Below are 14,372 nucleotides of genomic sequence, written 5' to 3' on the forward strand. Positions count from 1 at the left end.
TGGTGGAATAGGGCTGGAATTCAAGGTTCCTGTCTTTTATAGAGTTGGCTGACTTTAAGCCCTTGCCATAGTTTTTCTTAATTTCTTTGTTCTTTTTCCTCCCATTTTTAGAAAATGTGATTTGTAAGATAGAGCTTTGTATTGATGATGGAAGTGTTTGCAATCTTCCATATTAAGTTAACCCGATGGGTCTCTTAGCCCCAGGTCTTTAAATGTCTCTGATCCTGGCAGTCGGTACCCACATGTCTGTCTTGATTTGCTTTGCAGCACGCTGTGAACCATATGAAAGTGGCCTACATGCCACCCATGCAAGATGTAGGTCCGCATCCAAGACACGTCCAGTTTGCCTTTTCCGTCAGTAACCAGCACGGTGGGACGCTGTATGGGATCTGCTTTAACATCACGATTCTTCCAGTGGACAATCAGGCCCCAAAGGTAGGTATCGTGGTTGATACGAAGGATGAAGAGGAGGGAGGACCGAAGGAGAAAAAGGTTTTTAAAGACTTACTCGAAATGCTCACTTCTCTTTAGGCTGTTTCCAAGGACTTTTCTATTTTCCAACTACAGTGTAGGGAATACAAGCGTGGGGAGGGGAGTTGTTCACCTCCTATGGGACTTTCTATCTAAAAGGTGAGATTTTCCAGTTGCTTTATTTGGCATGAAAATCATTTGGCATGATTTTCAAAGTTTTATTAAAATCTCTTTCATCCCCTTTCCTTTATACTGAGTTTCACGTGTTGATCAGGGGAAGGAGATTAAATTAGGAGTCTCTTAGCAACCAGAGAGGCTTATTTGCTCTCCCCACAGACTAGCTATGCTGCTCTGTCATCTAAATAAGCGCTTTAATTTTCCAAAATGAATTAAGATGGACCCTTGCATCCTATCCTGTTCCACTCCCTCATGTTTGTTGGGTCTCTCATTAAAACCAGACCACAAAGGCGATGCTACCTTGCATATTGTATCTTCAGGGCTAGGATTCATCATGAGAGTTTGTTCCCCACCTGCCCCCGCCCCATCAGAGTGCTAGGGTTAATGAGTGTGGCTATTCCTAGGATTGTTTTTCTTCCCTCATAAGTGGAAAGACAAAGTGTGATTACCCATTCGTTAGGAACCACCGGGGACTAGAACCCACCCATGTCACATCCCTAAGGAGAGAGGCCACCTTCTCAGGCCCCCACCTGAAATGAAACCAGGAAAGCCTGGATGCTCCCTTTCCTGTGCTCTCCCCATCATCTCTGCACCTGCCCGAAGTTGTGGGGCAGAAGTCTCATGCTGAGGGACTGAGGCACTTATCCAACCTGCACAACTGTTCTGATGAGTCTAAATGATACTTGAAAATAATGAATTGCCCAAATTTCTGTTAGCTGCTGAATGGATAGATGAAATGTGGCAATCCATACATTGGAATATCAATCCTCAACGTAAAAGAATAAAGTACTAATATGTGCTACCAATTGGTTGAACTTGGAAAACATTATTTCAAAGATAAGTACCCAGTCACAGAAGACCGCATATTGAAAGATCCAGGATAGGCAAGTCTATAGGAAAAGAAAGTAGATTAGTGGTTGCTTAGGACTGCATTGGGGCTTTCCAGGTAGCTCAGCTGGTAAAGAATCCACCTGTAATGCAAGAGACCCTGGCTGGATTCCTGGGTCGGTAAGTTCCCCTGGAGAAGGAATAGGCTACCCACTCCAGTATTCTTGAGTTTTCCTGGTGGCTCAGACGGTGAAAAATCTGCCTATGATTTGGGAGACCTGTGTTTGATCCCTGGGTTGGGAAGATTCCCTGGAGGAGGGCATGGCAACCCACTCTACCATTCTTGCCTGGAGAATCCCATGGGCAGAGACACAGCACAGCATAGGAGAAGGTGGGGAAATGGGAGGGTGGGAGAGGGAAAGATTGTGGGGAAATAGGGAGTAATTGCTAATAAAGACAGGGTATTTGTTTTTGTGTGTGAAAAATATTCTAAACTTGATAATAATGGTTACGTAACTTTGAATATGTGAAAATACTAAAAGACATTGTCTTTTACACCTTCAAGGGGTAAATTGTATGGTATGTGAATTATCTCGATAAAATTGTTCTGTGTTTGTTTCTGGATTTCTGACTTCTGTAGCCTACCCCACCCCCACTCTGCAGCAGCTGGACAGGGCATGTTTCCCAGTCACCAAAGTATCCATCCAGCTCAGGACACTCATTTACCTCACCGGCCTGACGCCTCAGGCCTCTGAGCTTGCAAGTTTTGGTAGAAGATGGCCCCCCAAGAGGTCACACAAAATAATCTAAACTGGATTCTTTGTCTTCTTCCCTGCTGGGGACCAGATCATGTTCCATGTTGAAAATACAGTTCTGAATGTCTGTGAATTTGATTAGATATTATTCAGATCATCCTTTTCTGTGTATGAAACGCATGCACTGAAATAGCACAGCATCCAAAGAAGCTACCGTGTTTTCCAGAACAATCACAGAGAAGTTGTTTTTTTATGTAAAATATCCAAACCTCTTGCTAGAGAAAGATGATCCGTTGGGAGGAGGGGGGAAACCAACAGAAAGAGTGAAGTGAATAGTTACCTCTGTCATTTGAAGGTAAATGGAGTTGTTATGAGGACTTGGGACTCAAGAGGCATAGGGGCTTCTGTATTTTTTCTACAGTGTATGAGACAAATGAAATAGTACCATAGTAACTGAGAATAATAAAATAAAAGTCAATTAAATGAGTTTCCTCCTTGAAAATGGTCATGGGAGCTGTTCCCTGATGTTAAAAATCCACAGACTGCTAGGTTGAGTGAAACCATGAGAGAATCTTGATGCCATACTGACCTGAAGTTCCAGAAACCTAAACACTGGGTTAAGGAAGGGACTGGAAGGTGAATGATGAAAAAGTGAGAGTAAGTTAGCCTTATGCTTTTAGTCTTCTAAAGTTGTTCTAAAACCATATGTATTTGAAAATCACTGAATGAGGCAAAGTATATTTCTTGAAATTTAGCATCTTGGGATCTTAATTGGTGTAACTCAGGACAAAACTAGGCTGGCACACATGAACCATGTTTCAGTGATAATAATCCTCTGTAAATATGAGCTCCCTTTATTTCTTTCTCCTGCTGCTGCTGCTGCTGCTGTCGCTTCAGTCGTGTCCGACTCTGTGCGACCCCATAGATGGCAGCCCACCAGGCTCCCCCATCCCTGGGATTCTCCAGGCAAGAACACTGGAGTGGGTTGCCATTTCCTTCTCCAATGCATGAAAGTGAAAAGTGAAAGTGAAGTCACTCAGTTGTGCCCGACTCTTAGCGACCCCATGGACTGCAGCCTACCAGGCTCCTCCATCCATGGGATTTTCCAGGCAAGAGTACTGGAGTGGGGTGCCATTGCCTTCTCTGATTTCTTTCTCCTACAATCAGTGAAAATGTAGGTGTGGCAAATGAGAGTAAGACTCTTGGGAAAGGTGGGAGTGCGTGGTTGTAGGGAGAAAAGGCACTTACTTTATGTTTTGCTTTGCTGAAAGAAGTTCGTCTGTTAAAGAATACAAGGTAGTCGTCCCAGGGAGCTTGGTGTCATCATTTCTATGACCCAAGGGCTGCCCTTGGGGCAGCTGTGGGTGGCTGGGAGGATGGAGCAGGGTTGTACATGGACGCTGTGATTTCCTGCTCACTTGCCTTTCCTCTGCCCATTTCTTGCCCCCTCACTCCCAACCCCCTTTTCAAGATCTCTCCTTGGGGAAACCTCTCCTTTCTAGGAGTGGCAGCTGCTCTGAAGAGAGTGCTGCTTCCCTGGAGAACATTGTGTCCTCACATTAGCAGAGCAGTCATCCCAGACTGTTCGTGAGGAGCCTTCAAAGCCCATGACTTGTAGCCCAGCTGTATCAACTTGTTTTTGATTCTGTGTAGTAATACAAATTTGAGAAAATAGTAGGTTAAATAAAGTTAACAGATTTTCCTACTCTAGGATCTCAGAGCATGAATATGATTATGAGTCTTATAAACCTCCAAGGTGAAGATATTATATTAATATGTGACTCTTTTCCGGTTGTGTTTGACCATGGAACACTTCTTGCCAATTCCCAAAGTAATGATAAATATCCCCAGTTGTTCAAATTTGCTTTTTACTTTCAAATGAATTTTTATTGAGCAGTGGGTTTTTTCTATTATAGAAAATTATCTTTATGGCTTTAATATTTAAGTCTAATGTTTGAATGAATCTATTTCCTGTGAATTCTTCAGTTTCCAGTCTTCAGTTTCCCTGTTCGACTCCCATCTCTAAAATGCTCACTACCCTAACGCTTAAATGCTCCAATCAGTTACTTAAGTCTTTAAGAATTTTTAGGGTGTAAGAAAACATGGATTCTTTCCCTCAGGAAATTTAATATAGGTTTTGTTCATTTTGTAAATTAAGGTACATATGTGCCAAGCAATGATAGATATGGACATGATGAGAGATGTTATTTTCTTAGTTTAGATACATAGTTTAGATATCATACACTGATGATAAATCTGATTGCTGCTGATAGATCTGATTGCTCAGATCTATTCAGGATCTGAGATCAATGAAATGTAGATGCTTTCAGGTTTCTAGATCCGCCTTGTTTCTTTGTGTCCATCGATGTTTAGAACTGAAAGCATTTAGCAAAAAATATTTTTTAGCCAAGATGTTCATCTATGAGTCTGTCCCCTTTAGAACATTCTTGAAAGTTGGATTGACGTGTAAAGACAATGCTGGAAGTTGTCTGTTGCTTTCATGAGTTCTGTTTTCAGGTACACCTCGTGAACAAGGCTTTAAATGTTTCCTCCTTCTTTCTAGGTGTTTACCAAACCTCTGAGAGTGGCTGAGGGAGGTCAATGTGTCATCAGCACACAGCATGTCCTGGTTTCTGATGAGGACACTAAACTGGACAACATCCACCTCTCCTTGCAGAGTCCACCTCAGCATGGAATGGTGGAGCTAAATGGATTCCCTCTAAACAAAGGGACCACGTTTCCTTGGGGAGACCTCCAGGCCTTAAAACTTAGGTTAGAACACTTCCTGGATTCTTTGTTTTATATGCTTTGGCTCCCATTTGAATCAATTGTGAGGCAGTGTAAGAAGTTTATTCAATTCTTGCAGGAGTAGCAACACGCCACCTAATACACTCAAGGGGCAGTTGAACATTAGAAATAACAACCCTATAGTTTTCCTTCCAGACATTTTCTTCCCCTCCAGCTTGCTGTACTGATGGGAATGATATTATGAATATTTGAACAGCAAAAATTGAGTTGCCATGAATATTAATTTTGCTGCAACAGCACATATCACAAAGGGTAGCAGTCAAACTAGATGAATTGAGTCTGAGCTAATCTATAAGGCTAATCTACATAATTGAATTTGGCTTTCAGAAAACCCAACTTCATAACCCTGGAAATTCTGGGATAGAATTCTGTTGATTGATGTCTTTAGTGTGACTTTTTAATCCATTCTACTGGGGAGGTGATTTGCAGGCAAATAAGTAGGGTAGATTAGGCAGGACACAGACTAGTGCTTGGGCCTCTTATTGTCAGGGACGGAGTAATCCCTGCTTCATAGTTCTGTAGTGGGCCTATAGTATTAATAGTTCCCGTCACCTTGAGGATGTTCCTTTCCTCTGCCTAATGTCATTATGTAAGACACTTAAAAAAGAAAAAAATCTAGTAAAACTCTTTCTCTGCAAAATAATGCAAGATACTCAAACGCAGTTGTCAGGTAGACAGACATACTGGTTAATTTCTTACTTGTACAAATTCAAGTTGCAAACTAGAATTTTGGTCTTTTTGATAAAGTATAGGCCTCAAATGCTTAGTTTTGCATTTGGAAATTGACAAAGAAGGGGGATTTGTGTACAGGAAGAGCATTTTCATCCAGAAGTTTAGTAACACTGTTTTATTTACAGCTTCCAATATCTTAAGCTCTTTTCACTACTCTTATTTTCATTAAAATTTTCTCTCCCCGCCACCCCAAGATCTCAGCTCTTTCCTACCCATTAGAAAGAGAGCTCTGTTTAGGTAATTCTTTCTAGGGAATGAATGATGGATAGAAAAAAGGTACCAATTTTGCCAGCACATAGTTCAAGCATTCTTGAGCTATAGTTCAAGCATTCTTCTGCTGCTGCTGCTAAGTCGCTTCAGTCGTGTCCAACTCTGTGCGACCCCATAGATGGCAGCCCACCAGGCTCCCCGTCCCTGGGATTCTCCAGGCAAGAATACTGGAGTGGGTTGCCATTGCCTTCTCCATGGCTTGCAATTATGTCTTGTTCATGAAACTTCACAGCAACCAAACCTGATAAGGTAGATGGTTCTGTTCTCATATTACAGTTGAGTTAACTGAGGCATAAAGAGGTTAACTAAGGTCACTTAGCAAGTTTGTGGAAGAGTCTGGTTTTAAAAGAAGTTCTGTTTGCTTCCATTGCCGTACTTTGGAATGTGTACTCCTAGACCTATTTGGCCCTTTTAAGGATAATAGCATGGTTAAATTTATTTGAATTAGCACATTATCACATGTCAGTCTACTTTTGATCAGGGAGTGTGACAAAATAAAGCATAGGAGGCAGTGTTGGGAGGGAAACTGGAGGTTGGAGGTGGGCTTTCTCCACCACTGGAATTGAATCCCTAACTGGTGCATGAATGAGTCAGTATCAAACATTTGGCTCAGTTCAACAATTATTTAAAACTTACAGTGTATCACTACAGTAGACTGGAGAGTGAATTGAAAGTCTACAATTAGACAGTTCCTTTAAGAAACTTGACTGGAGAATGAAAAGAAAATAGTGTCAAGAATAGATCAAGAAAAAAATATTTTTAAGTCTGAAGAGATTCAAGAATCTTCTTAGGTTGAGAGGGAAAGACCTAGTCATTGGCAAGAGGGAAATGGCAGGAGAGAGGTAGTGAGTAATCCATAGATGAGGCTTCAGGGCAGAGCTAAACTGATTTGTGTAACAGTGTAACTAAAGGGAAGGATTAGCCCTAAAAGCCGGGGAGGAGGGAGAATCACCAGAGTCCACTCATCGTCCCACTTCTGTCTGTCACTGCTCAGTGTCAGGGTCCCCTTGGCCCCAGGCAGTGTTTTCTGTATGTAGGCAGAGCTGCATCCACTGCTTCCCGTTTTTACAGTGACAACTTAAAGGGCTGCTTTTTGATTTGGGGACAAGTTATGAATGCACAGAACACATTTTTCTTGGGTGGAGCAATTTTACCATCAAGGATGCTTGAATATTTATGTAAGTGACTTCAAGATTATACTGGCATTTTGGTTATATATTTATTTGATTGAACATAGGGCCAAAACCATGGAAAAGCTCTTGTGACAGGAATCTCAGTGCACTCACTGTGGCCTTGAGAGATTAGTGACAACTATCATCCCCACAGATATCAGCATGATGGATCCGAGGAACTTCAGGATGACATAGTACTGCAGGTCACAGATGGCACAAACGCAGCTGAATATGTCCTACACGTTGAGGTATGTAGTAAGTTTCCTCCTTGGTTCCTACAGAAACAAAGTTTTGGGTGTGGAATCTTCTTGGGGTCTCTGATAGAAATGAAGATACATGGTCACCAAAGCAAGAAAGTGCCTGTTTACGTCTTGAAATGTGTCAGGACAGGCAATAGAAAGCAAAAATATCTTGGTGAAATGGGCATACTATTTTCTCACTCCAGTCCATTTAAAGATAGGAATGCTCTTCCCTCAAACTCAGAGACTTAATTGAAGAAGCAATTGGTTCCTTGTATAAATTATTTCCAATATTTCTGAGCTGTAACATTCAAAACTATTTGTTTAGCAGTTGGATGGGTTAGGCTAGCATCATGGAGGTTTTTCCTGTTGTGTGCAAGGAGCCATATCTGTATGCACAATGTGAGTTTTTGTGAATTCCTGTACTGTACATTCTCCTGGCCTGTTTGAGATGATTAATTTCCCCCTTTTGACAAATGAAGGAAAATCTGCACATAAAGGTTGAGTACATGCTCAAAGGCCTGATGGGAACCCCCAAGTTTCTTTGTTGAGTGACTATCCATGTCCACAAGCATAACTCACAGGATTTGCAGATACTTATAGTTAGTGACAAAGGAAAGTCTGCAGAAGACTTACCATGCTTCTTAAAGACCCTCTAATTATTCTTAATGTACCAAATTCTATTTCTGTTACAGTTGGTCAGATCTTCATGCTATGAAATTATGGTTAAAGGTCATAATAATGTGTTTGCAAGATATTTTACAGTTAATAATTAATTTAGAATGATGACACCCATCTAGTGTTTTTAAAAGTACACAGGAAAGGAATTATCTTTATTTTATAGCAAAGGTCTGAAAAAGTTCAATGACTTGTCGAAAGCCATTAACTTGACCATGTAGACCTGGGCTGACCTCTGCACTCTGGTCATCAGGCCAGCATTCTTTCTTCTTCACGACTGCCACAGAGCTCAGTTCACAGGTGATTGTAATTCAGGAGCACTTACGCATGCCAGGTTCAATGCATAGTCCCTTCCTTTCATTTTCCCACTTAGTTCTCATGATGGTCTTAAACCTAGATGAAAAGAAGTATGTCATTTAAGCTTCATAAAGGTGAGTTTTCTTTATTGGTGGACTTTTACATATCAAGAAAGCTTACATTTTTTTCCTGAAAAGAAAATTTCTGGTGAAAATCCCAACTCTATCTTCTGTCTGTGACTATCTTTTATCAATGACAATAAGCTGTGCCTTTGAGGAAAAGAATCTGTTTGTGTTACTTTTTAGAGAAAAGAGCATGTCCTTTGAAAGCCAATCAGAAGTTTGGGCAATTTGGGGACAATTATGCATGATTTTTTTTTTTTTATCCAGGAGCAATGTTTTTAATTCTATCACCTTTGGACTTTTATGCATTTGAAAGCGGAGGCTATTTTGTGAACTGCTGCAAGGTGATTATCATGAATGTGTTAGTGAGATTAATCAGATAGGGTCAAGAACGATAATAAAGAGGGTCTTCACTCAATCTACTTTGAGGACTTGAACAGAGATATTGTCCCTTAATAAGCCAATAGTAAATGGGATAGAATGCTGCTAAGTCGCTTCAGTAGTGTCCGACTCTGTGCGACCCCATAGATGGCAGCCCACCAGGCTCCCCCATCCATGGGATTTTCCAGGCAAGAGTACTGGAGTGGGGTGCCATTGCCTTCTCCAAACAGGGTACTAAAAGGGGGTAAATGAAGAAAGTTTCTAAGTGAGTCTCAGTTGTCAAGAAGTTTTCCTGGAGGAGGCCATATGTAACCTAAACATAGAGGAAGCCGGATGGGGAGCGCGTGTATACCTGTGGCGGATTCATTTTGATATTTGGCAAAACTAATACAATTATGTAAAGTTTAAAAATAAAAAAAATAAAAAAAAAAAAGCTAGGGGAGAACATACCAGGCAAGGGACAGTATGAGGATGCAAAGATGGTACAAAGACCTGATGTGTGTGGAACACAGTGTCTTGGGGTTAACAGTGGAGTGGAATGGAGTGACAAAGGCACCCCATTGTATGAGATAAGGTCAGATACCCCAGGAAAGTCCCTAGGAAGCCAGTGAAGCTTCAGTGATAAAGAATCTGCCTGGGGACATCTCTGGTGGTCTAGTGCCCCCTTCCAATGCAGGGGGCATGAGTTCAATCCCTGGTCAGGGTGCTAAGATCCCATATGCCTCCTGTCCAAAAAAACAAAACATGAAACATAAGCAATATTGTAACAAATTAAATACAGACTTAAGAAAAGAGAGAGAGAATCTACCTGCAATGCAGGAGACTCAGATACCATCCCTGGATCAGGAAGATACCCTGCAGAGGGAATGTCAATCCATTCTAGTATTTTTGCCTGGAAAATTCCATGGACAGAGGAGCCTGGTGGGCAACAGTCCACAGGGTTACAAAGAGTCAGACATGACTAACCATGCACAGGCACCCATGCACAGAATGGTGACTTGATGAAAGCCACATTTTAAAAAGATCACATTGGGGACTTCTGTGGTAGTCCATTGGTTACGAATCTTCCTTGCAATGCAGGGGACATGGTTAGGGAGCTAAGATCCCACATCAGTTCAGTTCAGTTCAGTTCAGTTGCTCAGCCCTGTCCAACTCTTTGTGACCCCGTGGACTGCAGCACACCAGGTTTCCCTGTCCATCACCAACTCCCAGAGCTTACTCAAACTCGTGTCCATCGAGTTGGTGATGCTATCCAACCATCTCATCCTCTGTTGTCCCCTTCTCCTCCAGCCTTCAATCTTTCCCAGCATCAGAATCTTTTCAAATGAGTCAGTTCTTCGCATCAGGTGGCCATAGTATTTTGGAGTTTCAGCTTCAGCATCAGTCCTTCCAATGAATATTCAGGACTGATTTCTTTTAGGATTGACTGGTTGGATCTCCTTGCTGTCTAAGGGACTCTCAAGAGTCTTCTCCAACACCACAGTTCAAAAGCATCTATTCTTCAGCACTCAGCTTTCTTTATGGTGCAACTCTCACATCCATACATAACTACTGGAAAAATCATAGCTTTGACTAGATGGACCTTTGTCAGCAAATTAATGTCTCTGCTTTTTGATATGCTGTCTAGTTTGGTCATTGCTTTTCTTCCAAGGAGCAAGCGTCTTTTAATTTCATGGCTGCAAGTCACCATCTTCAGTGACTTTGGAGCCCCTAAAAATAAAGTCTTTCACTGTTTACATTGTTTGCCCATCTATTTGCCATGAAGGGATGGGACCAGATGCCATGATCTTAGTTTTCTGAATGTTGAGTTTAAAGCCAAGTTTTTCACTCTCCTCTTTCACTTTCATCAAGAGGCTCTTTAGTTCTTCTTCACTTTTTGCCAAAAGGGTGGTGTCAAAGTAGACAGAATATCATAATAAAGTCCCATGTATCAATCACCTGTTCTTAATAATTGCTATCATTTTACCATATTTCCTTCATTTATTTTCTCTTTGCTGAATTATTTTAATGTAAGCCCCAGGTATCATGACTTTAGCCTCTAAATGTTCCAGTATACATCTGAAATTAAAGATGTTTTCACTCTAGCTTTGTCTTGTCATTCACCTATCAACTCAGATTTTCTCACTTTGAACTTGGACTACGCTCCTTTTCCTGTCTTACTTCCTTACTGTGTGTCAGCAGAAGAAATTCATTGAATAAGCTGAATATTGTAGGCACTGTGCTCAGCCTGGGAATATAGAAATGAATAACATAATATCTCTACTCCAAAAAAGTTGGGGCCTAATGGCTCTCAGAGAAGTCCTCCATGATCTGCCAGCTTCTCATAATATAATACCTGTATGCCATCTTTGGATAGCCATTTACTTGGTCTGTTCCTTTTGGCTTTACTGACTATGCCAAAGTCTTTGTGTGGATCACAACAAACTGTGGAAAATTCTTAAAGAGATGGGAATAATAGACCACCTTTCCTGCCTCCTGAGAAGTCTGTATGCAGGTCAGGAAGCAATAGTTAGAACCGGACCTGGAAAAATGGACTAGTTCCAAACTGGGAAAAGAGTATATCAAGGCTGTATATTGTCACCTTGCTTATTTAACTTTAATGCAGAGTACATCATGTGAAATGCTGGGCTGGATGAAGCACAAGCTGGAATGAAGATTGCTGGGAGAAATATCAATAACCTCAGATATGCAAATGACACCACCCTTATGACAGAAAGCGAGGAACTAAAGAGCCTCTTGATGAAAGTAAAAGAGGAAAGGGAAAAGATCCCACGTGCAGTGGGGCAACTAGGCTCACACACTGCAACCACTGAAGCCCATGTGCTGCAACAAAAACCCAGCATAGCCAAAATAAAAAATAATAATTTTTTAAAAAGATCATATTGGTTGAAGTATGAGGGAAGGAAATACAGGGTTGAGGGTATTCACAGGCCAAACTTGATAAATAAATGTGCAGCAGACACCAAGTTGTGGTTGTGAACTCAGAGGCGGACTGTCCTTTATTCCTATTTAGAAAACATACTTTTTCAAATTATACAAAATCTTTTAAAATTTTGGACAGTCACTGCAATCTCATGTTGCTTGTCTTTCCTTTCTACGTAAGGGTTTTATTTTAATGACAGTGAGAGAAAAATGTACTACCACGTTGAAAACTGGTACTGATTTAACAGTTATGGAGTTTCAGAATTAACTCAAAATGTTTGAAATGCAGCTGCTACTTATTATATGTCCAGAGAAACTTCCTGGGTGGCAGGAAGTTGAAAGGAAGGAGAGTTTTGTAATCACCAAGTAATTTGAAATATGAATAACTTTGATGTAGTAAATGTAAATGCTCAGACCACAAGGACTAGGTTTCCTCCAGAATATGCATAGATTGGACGAAGGAGGATAGGGGCTTGGGTGACAGACGCTTTGTATTACATTTATTTTTTGTCTGTCTAGAAACAAACGAGAGCTTTGGGTCCCAAACCATAACCATACTCCCCCATTCCTACCTTAAATGTCTCTCATATGGGTCATTTCTTCCAAGATGGTTCATATGGGGAAAGTTAAAAGATACAAACAGCTTGGCCAAATTCCATAGCTATTGTTTTGCGTGTCTGGAAGACTAAAAAAGTCTGTTATTCCAATTATGAGCAATGAGTTACCAGTTGGACAATTTGTCATTGCTTTCTTTTCTCAAAAACATGCATTTTTCACCCCCTCTGCTTAGGTGTTCCCTGTAAATGACGAGCCACCAGTGCTAAAGGCGGACCTCATTCCCATGATGCATTGCTCTGAGGGTGAAGAGGTTGTCATCACTTCTGAATACATTTTTGCTACTGATGTAGACAGTGATGATTTAAAGCTGATGTTCATGATTGTTGGAGAACCTCAGCATGGGACCGTGAGGAGAGCTGGGGTCACAGTACATCAGTTCTCTCAGGAAGATGTTGTCGCAGGGGCTGTGACGTACAAGCACACAGGTAAGTGACAGCATTGTGGTGAGTCTGGGCGCAGGGATGCAACAACATTACAGAGTCTTAGCTCACTTCTTGCTGTGGGCTCTGATAATCTCAGTCTTAATGTTTGTTTCCATTAAAACCAGAGAAGCTGCAGTGGGAGCCCATATCCTATTTTTCAAATATTATCACGATATTCAGCAGTATTTCTAGATCTCTCAGTAATACAGTGCATTTCACAGAAAGAACAAATGTTATTGCTGCTATGTTCCTGATGCTTCCATAGACTTTCGATTCACTCTGGCTTGTCCCCATCCCTATTTTGGTCAATTTGAAGAAGGCTGTTTGGCCATCCCACTCTGGTTCCATATATCATACCAAAAATGCCTGAAGTAGGCTCCCTAAGGTAATTATATTATTAACTTGAGAAGTTTTCTGATTATCAGCTAGTTCCTAAGAAGTAACTGGTCTGCCCCTTTGGTTTCTTGAAGAGCAAAGATGATGTTTTATGCTTTGTGTAACTTGCCCATAGCACCTGACAGTCATGAACACAGATTGAAAATACAGTAAATGCTTGTTTGTTAGCATTGTAGTTACATTTCTGGCATTGCATTATATTGCTATCTAGGTGGCATTTGTTCCTTATGTAAAATATTCACATAAAAAAATGTCAACATCTGTAATCTATAGATCACGATAGTAGGCATAGTAGGCTCAAAGGAGTATAATCCAGACCCTAAGATGAACCCCATTCCCATGGAATAATGATAGTAACACCTCTGTCCTTCATGACATCACTAGCCCTGCCAAATTTGATTTCTGGGTTGGAGGCACTTCCTCAGTAATAATGCCATGGACTTCCTCTAACTAACTTTTATCATACTCCGTTACTGTTTCATGATTACTCATCCATATGCCTCTCTAACCTAGATTCCAGGGGGAAGTATGACTGAGTGTGTCAGGCCAGGTGAGTGGTACAGGAAATAAGAGGTGTCAGAATTCAAATCTTTTTATTTGAAAAAACAGAGAAAGAGAATACAAGCAGTGATGTGGGAGGGAATTCAAGGAGGGGAACTGAGATAGCTCAAGTTTAATTTGGACATGGGGAAAACATTTTGAAATAATATTTTTAAATGCACTTTGGAAAAAAACAACTTATTAGGATACCAGTTGCCTCAAGGCCAATTAGTATGACATACTTTGATCACTCCACTAGACATCTTTTTTCTTGAAATAATATCTCTTTATCCTCACTCTGTTAAGTCTTCAATTGGTAAGTCATGTCTTAATCTTTGCGACCCCATGAACGGCAGCATGCCAGGCTTCTGTGTCCTTCACTTCCTCCCAGAGTTTGTGCCAATTCCTGTCCCTTGTGTTGGTGATGCCATCCAACCATCTCATCCTCTGTCACCCTCTTCTTCTCCTGCCTTCAATCTTTCCCAGCATCAGGGTCTTTTCCAGTAAGTCGGCTCTTTTCATCAGGTGGCCCAAGTATTGGAGC

At 41.1% G+C, this 14,372-nt stretch overlaps 1 protein-coding gene across 3 annotated transcripts in view; it reads left to right on the forward strand.

Moving 5' to 3' along the window:
• FREM1 (FRAS1 related extracellular matrix 1) overlaps nt 1-14,372 on the forward strand; it is a 177,789-nt gene that overhangs the window by 81,353 nt on the left and 82,064 nt on the right. For all 3 annotated transcript variants that reach the window (XM_061425261.1, XM_061425260.1, XM_061425258.1), the window contains exons 13-16: nt 268-435; nt 4,795-5,003; nt 7,368-7,461; nt 12,643-12,895. In XM_061425261.1, coding sequence (XP_061281245.1) covers nt 268-435; nt 4,795-5,003; nt 7,368-7,461; nt 12,643-12,895 — 724 coding nt within the window. The remainder of the gene's footprint in view (nt 1-267; nt 436-4,794; nt 5,004-7,367; nt 7,462-12,642; nt 12,896-14,372) is intronic.

This window comes from Bos javanicus, chromosome 8, assembly GCF_032452875.1.
Source record: "Bos javanicus breed banteng chromosome 8, ARS-OSU_banteng_1.0, whole genome shotgun sequence".
NCBI classification, from domain to species: domain Eukaryota; kingdom Metazoa; phylum Chordata; class Mammalia; order Artiodactyla; family Bovidae; genus Bos; species Bos javanicus.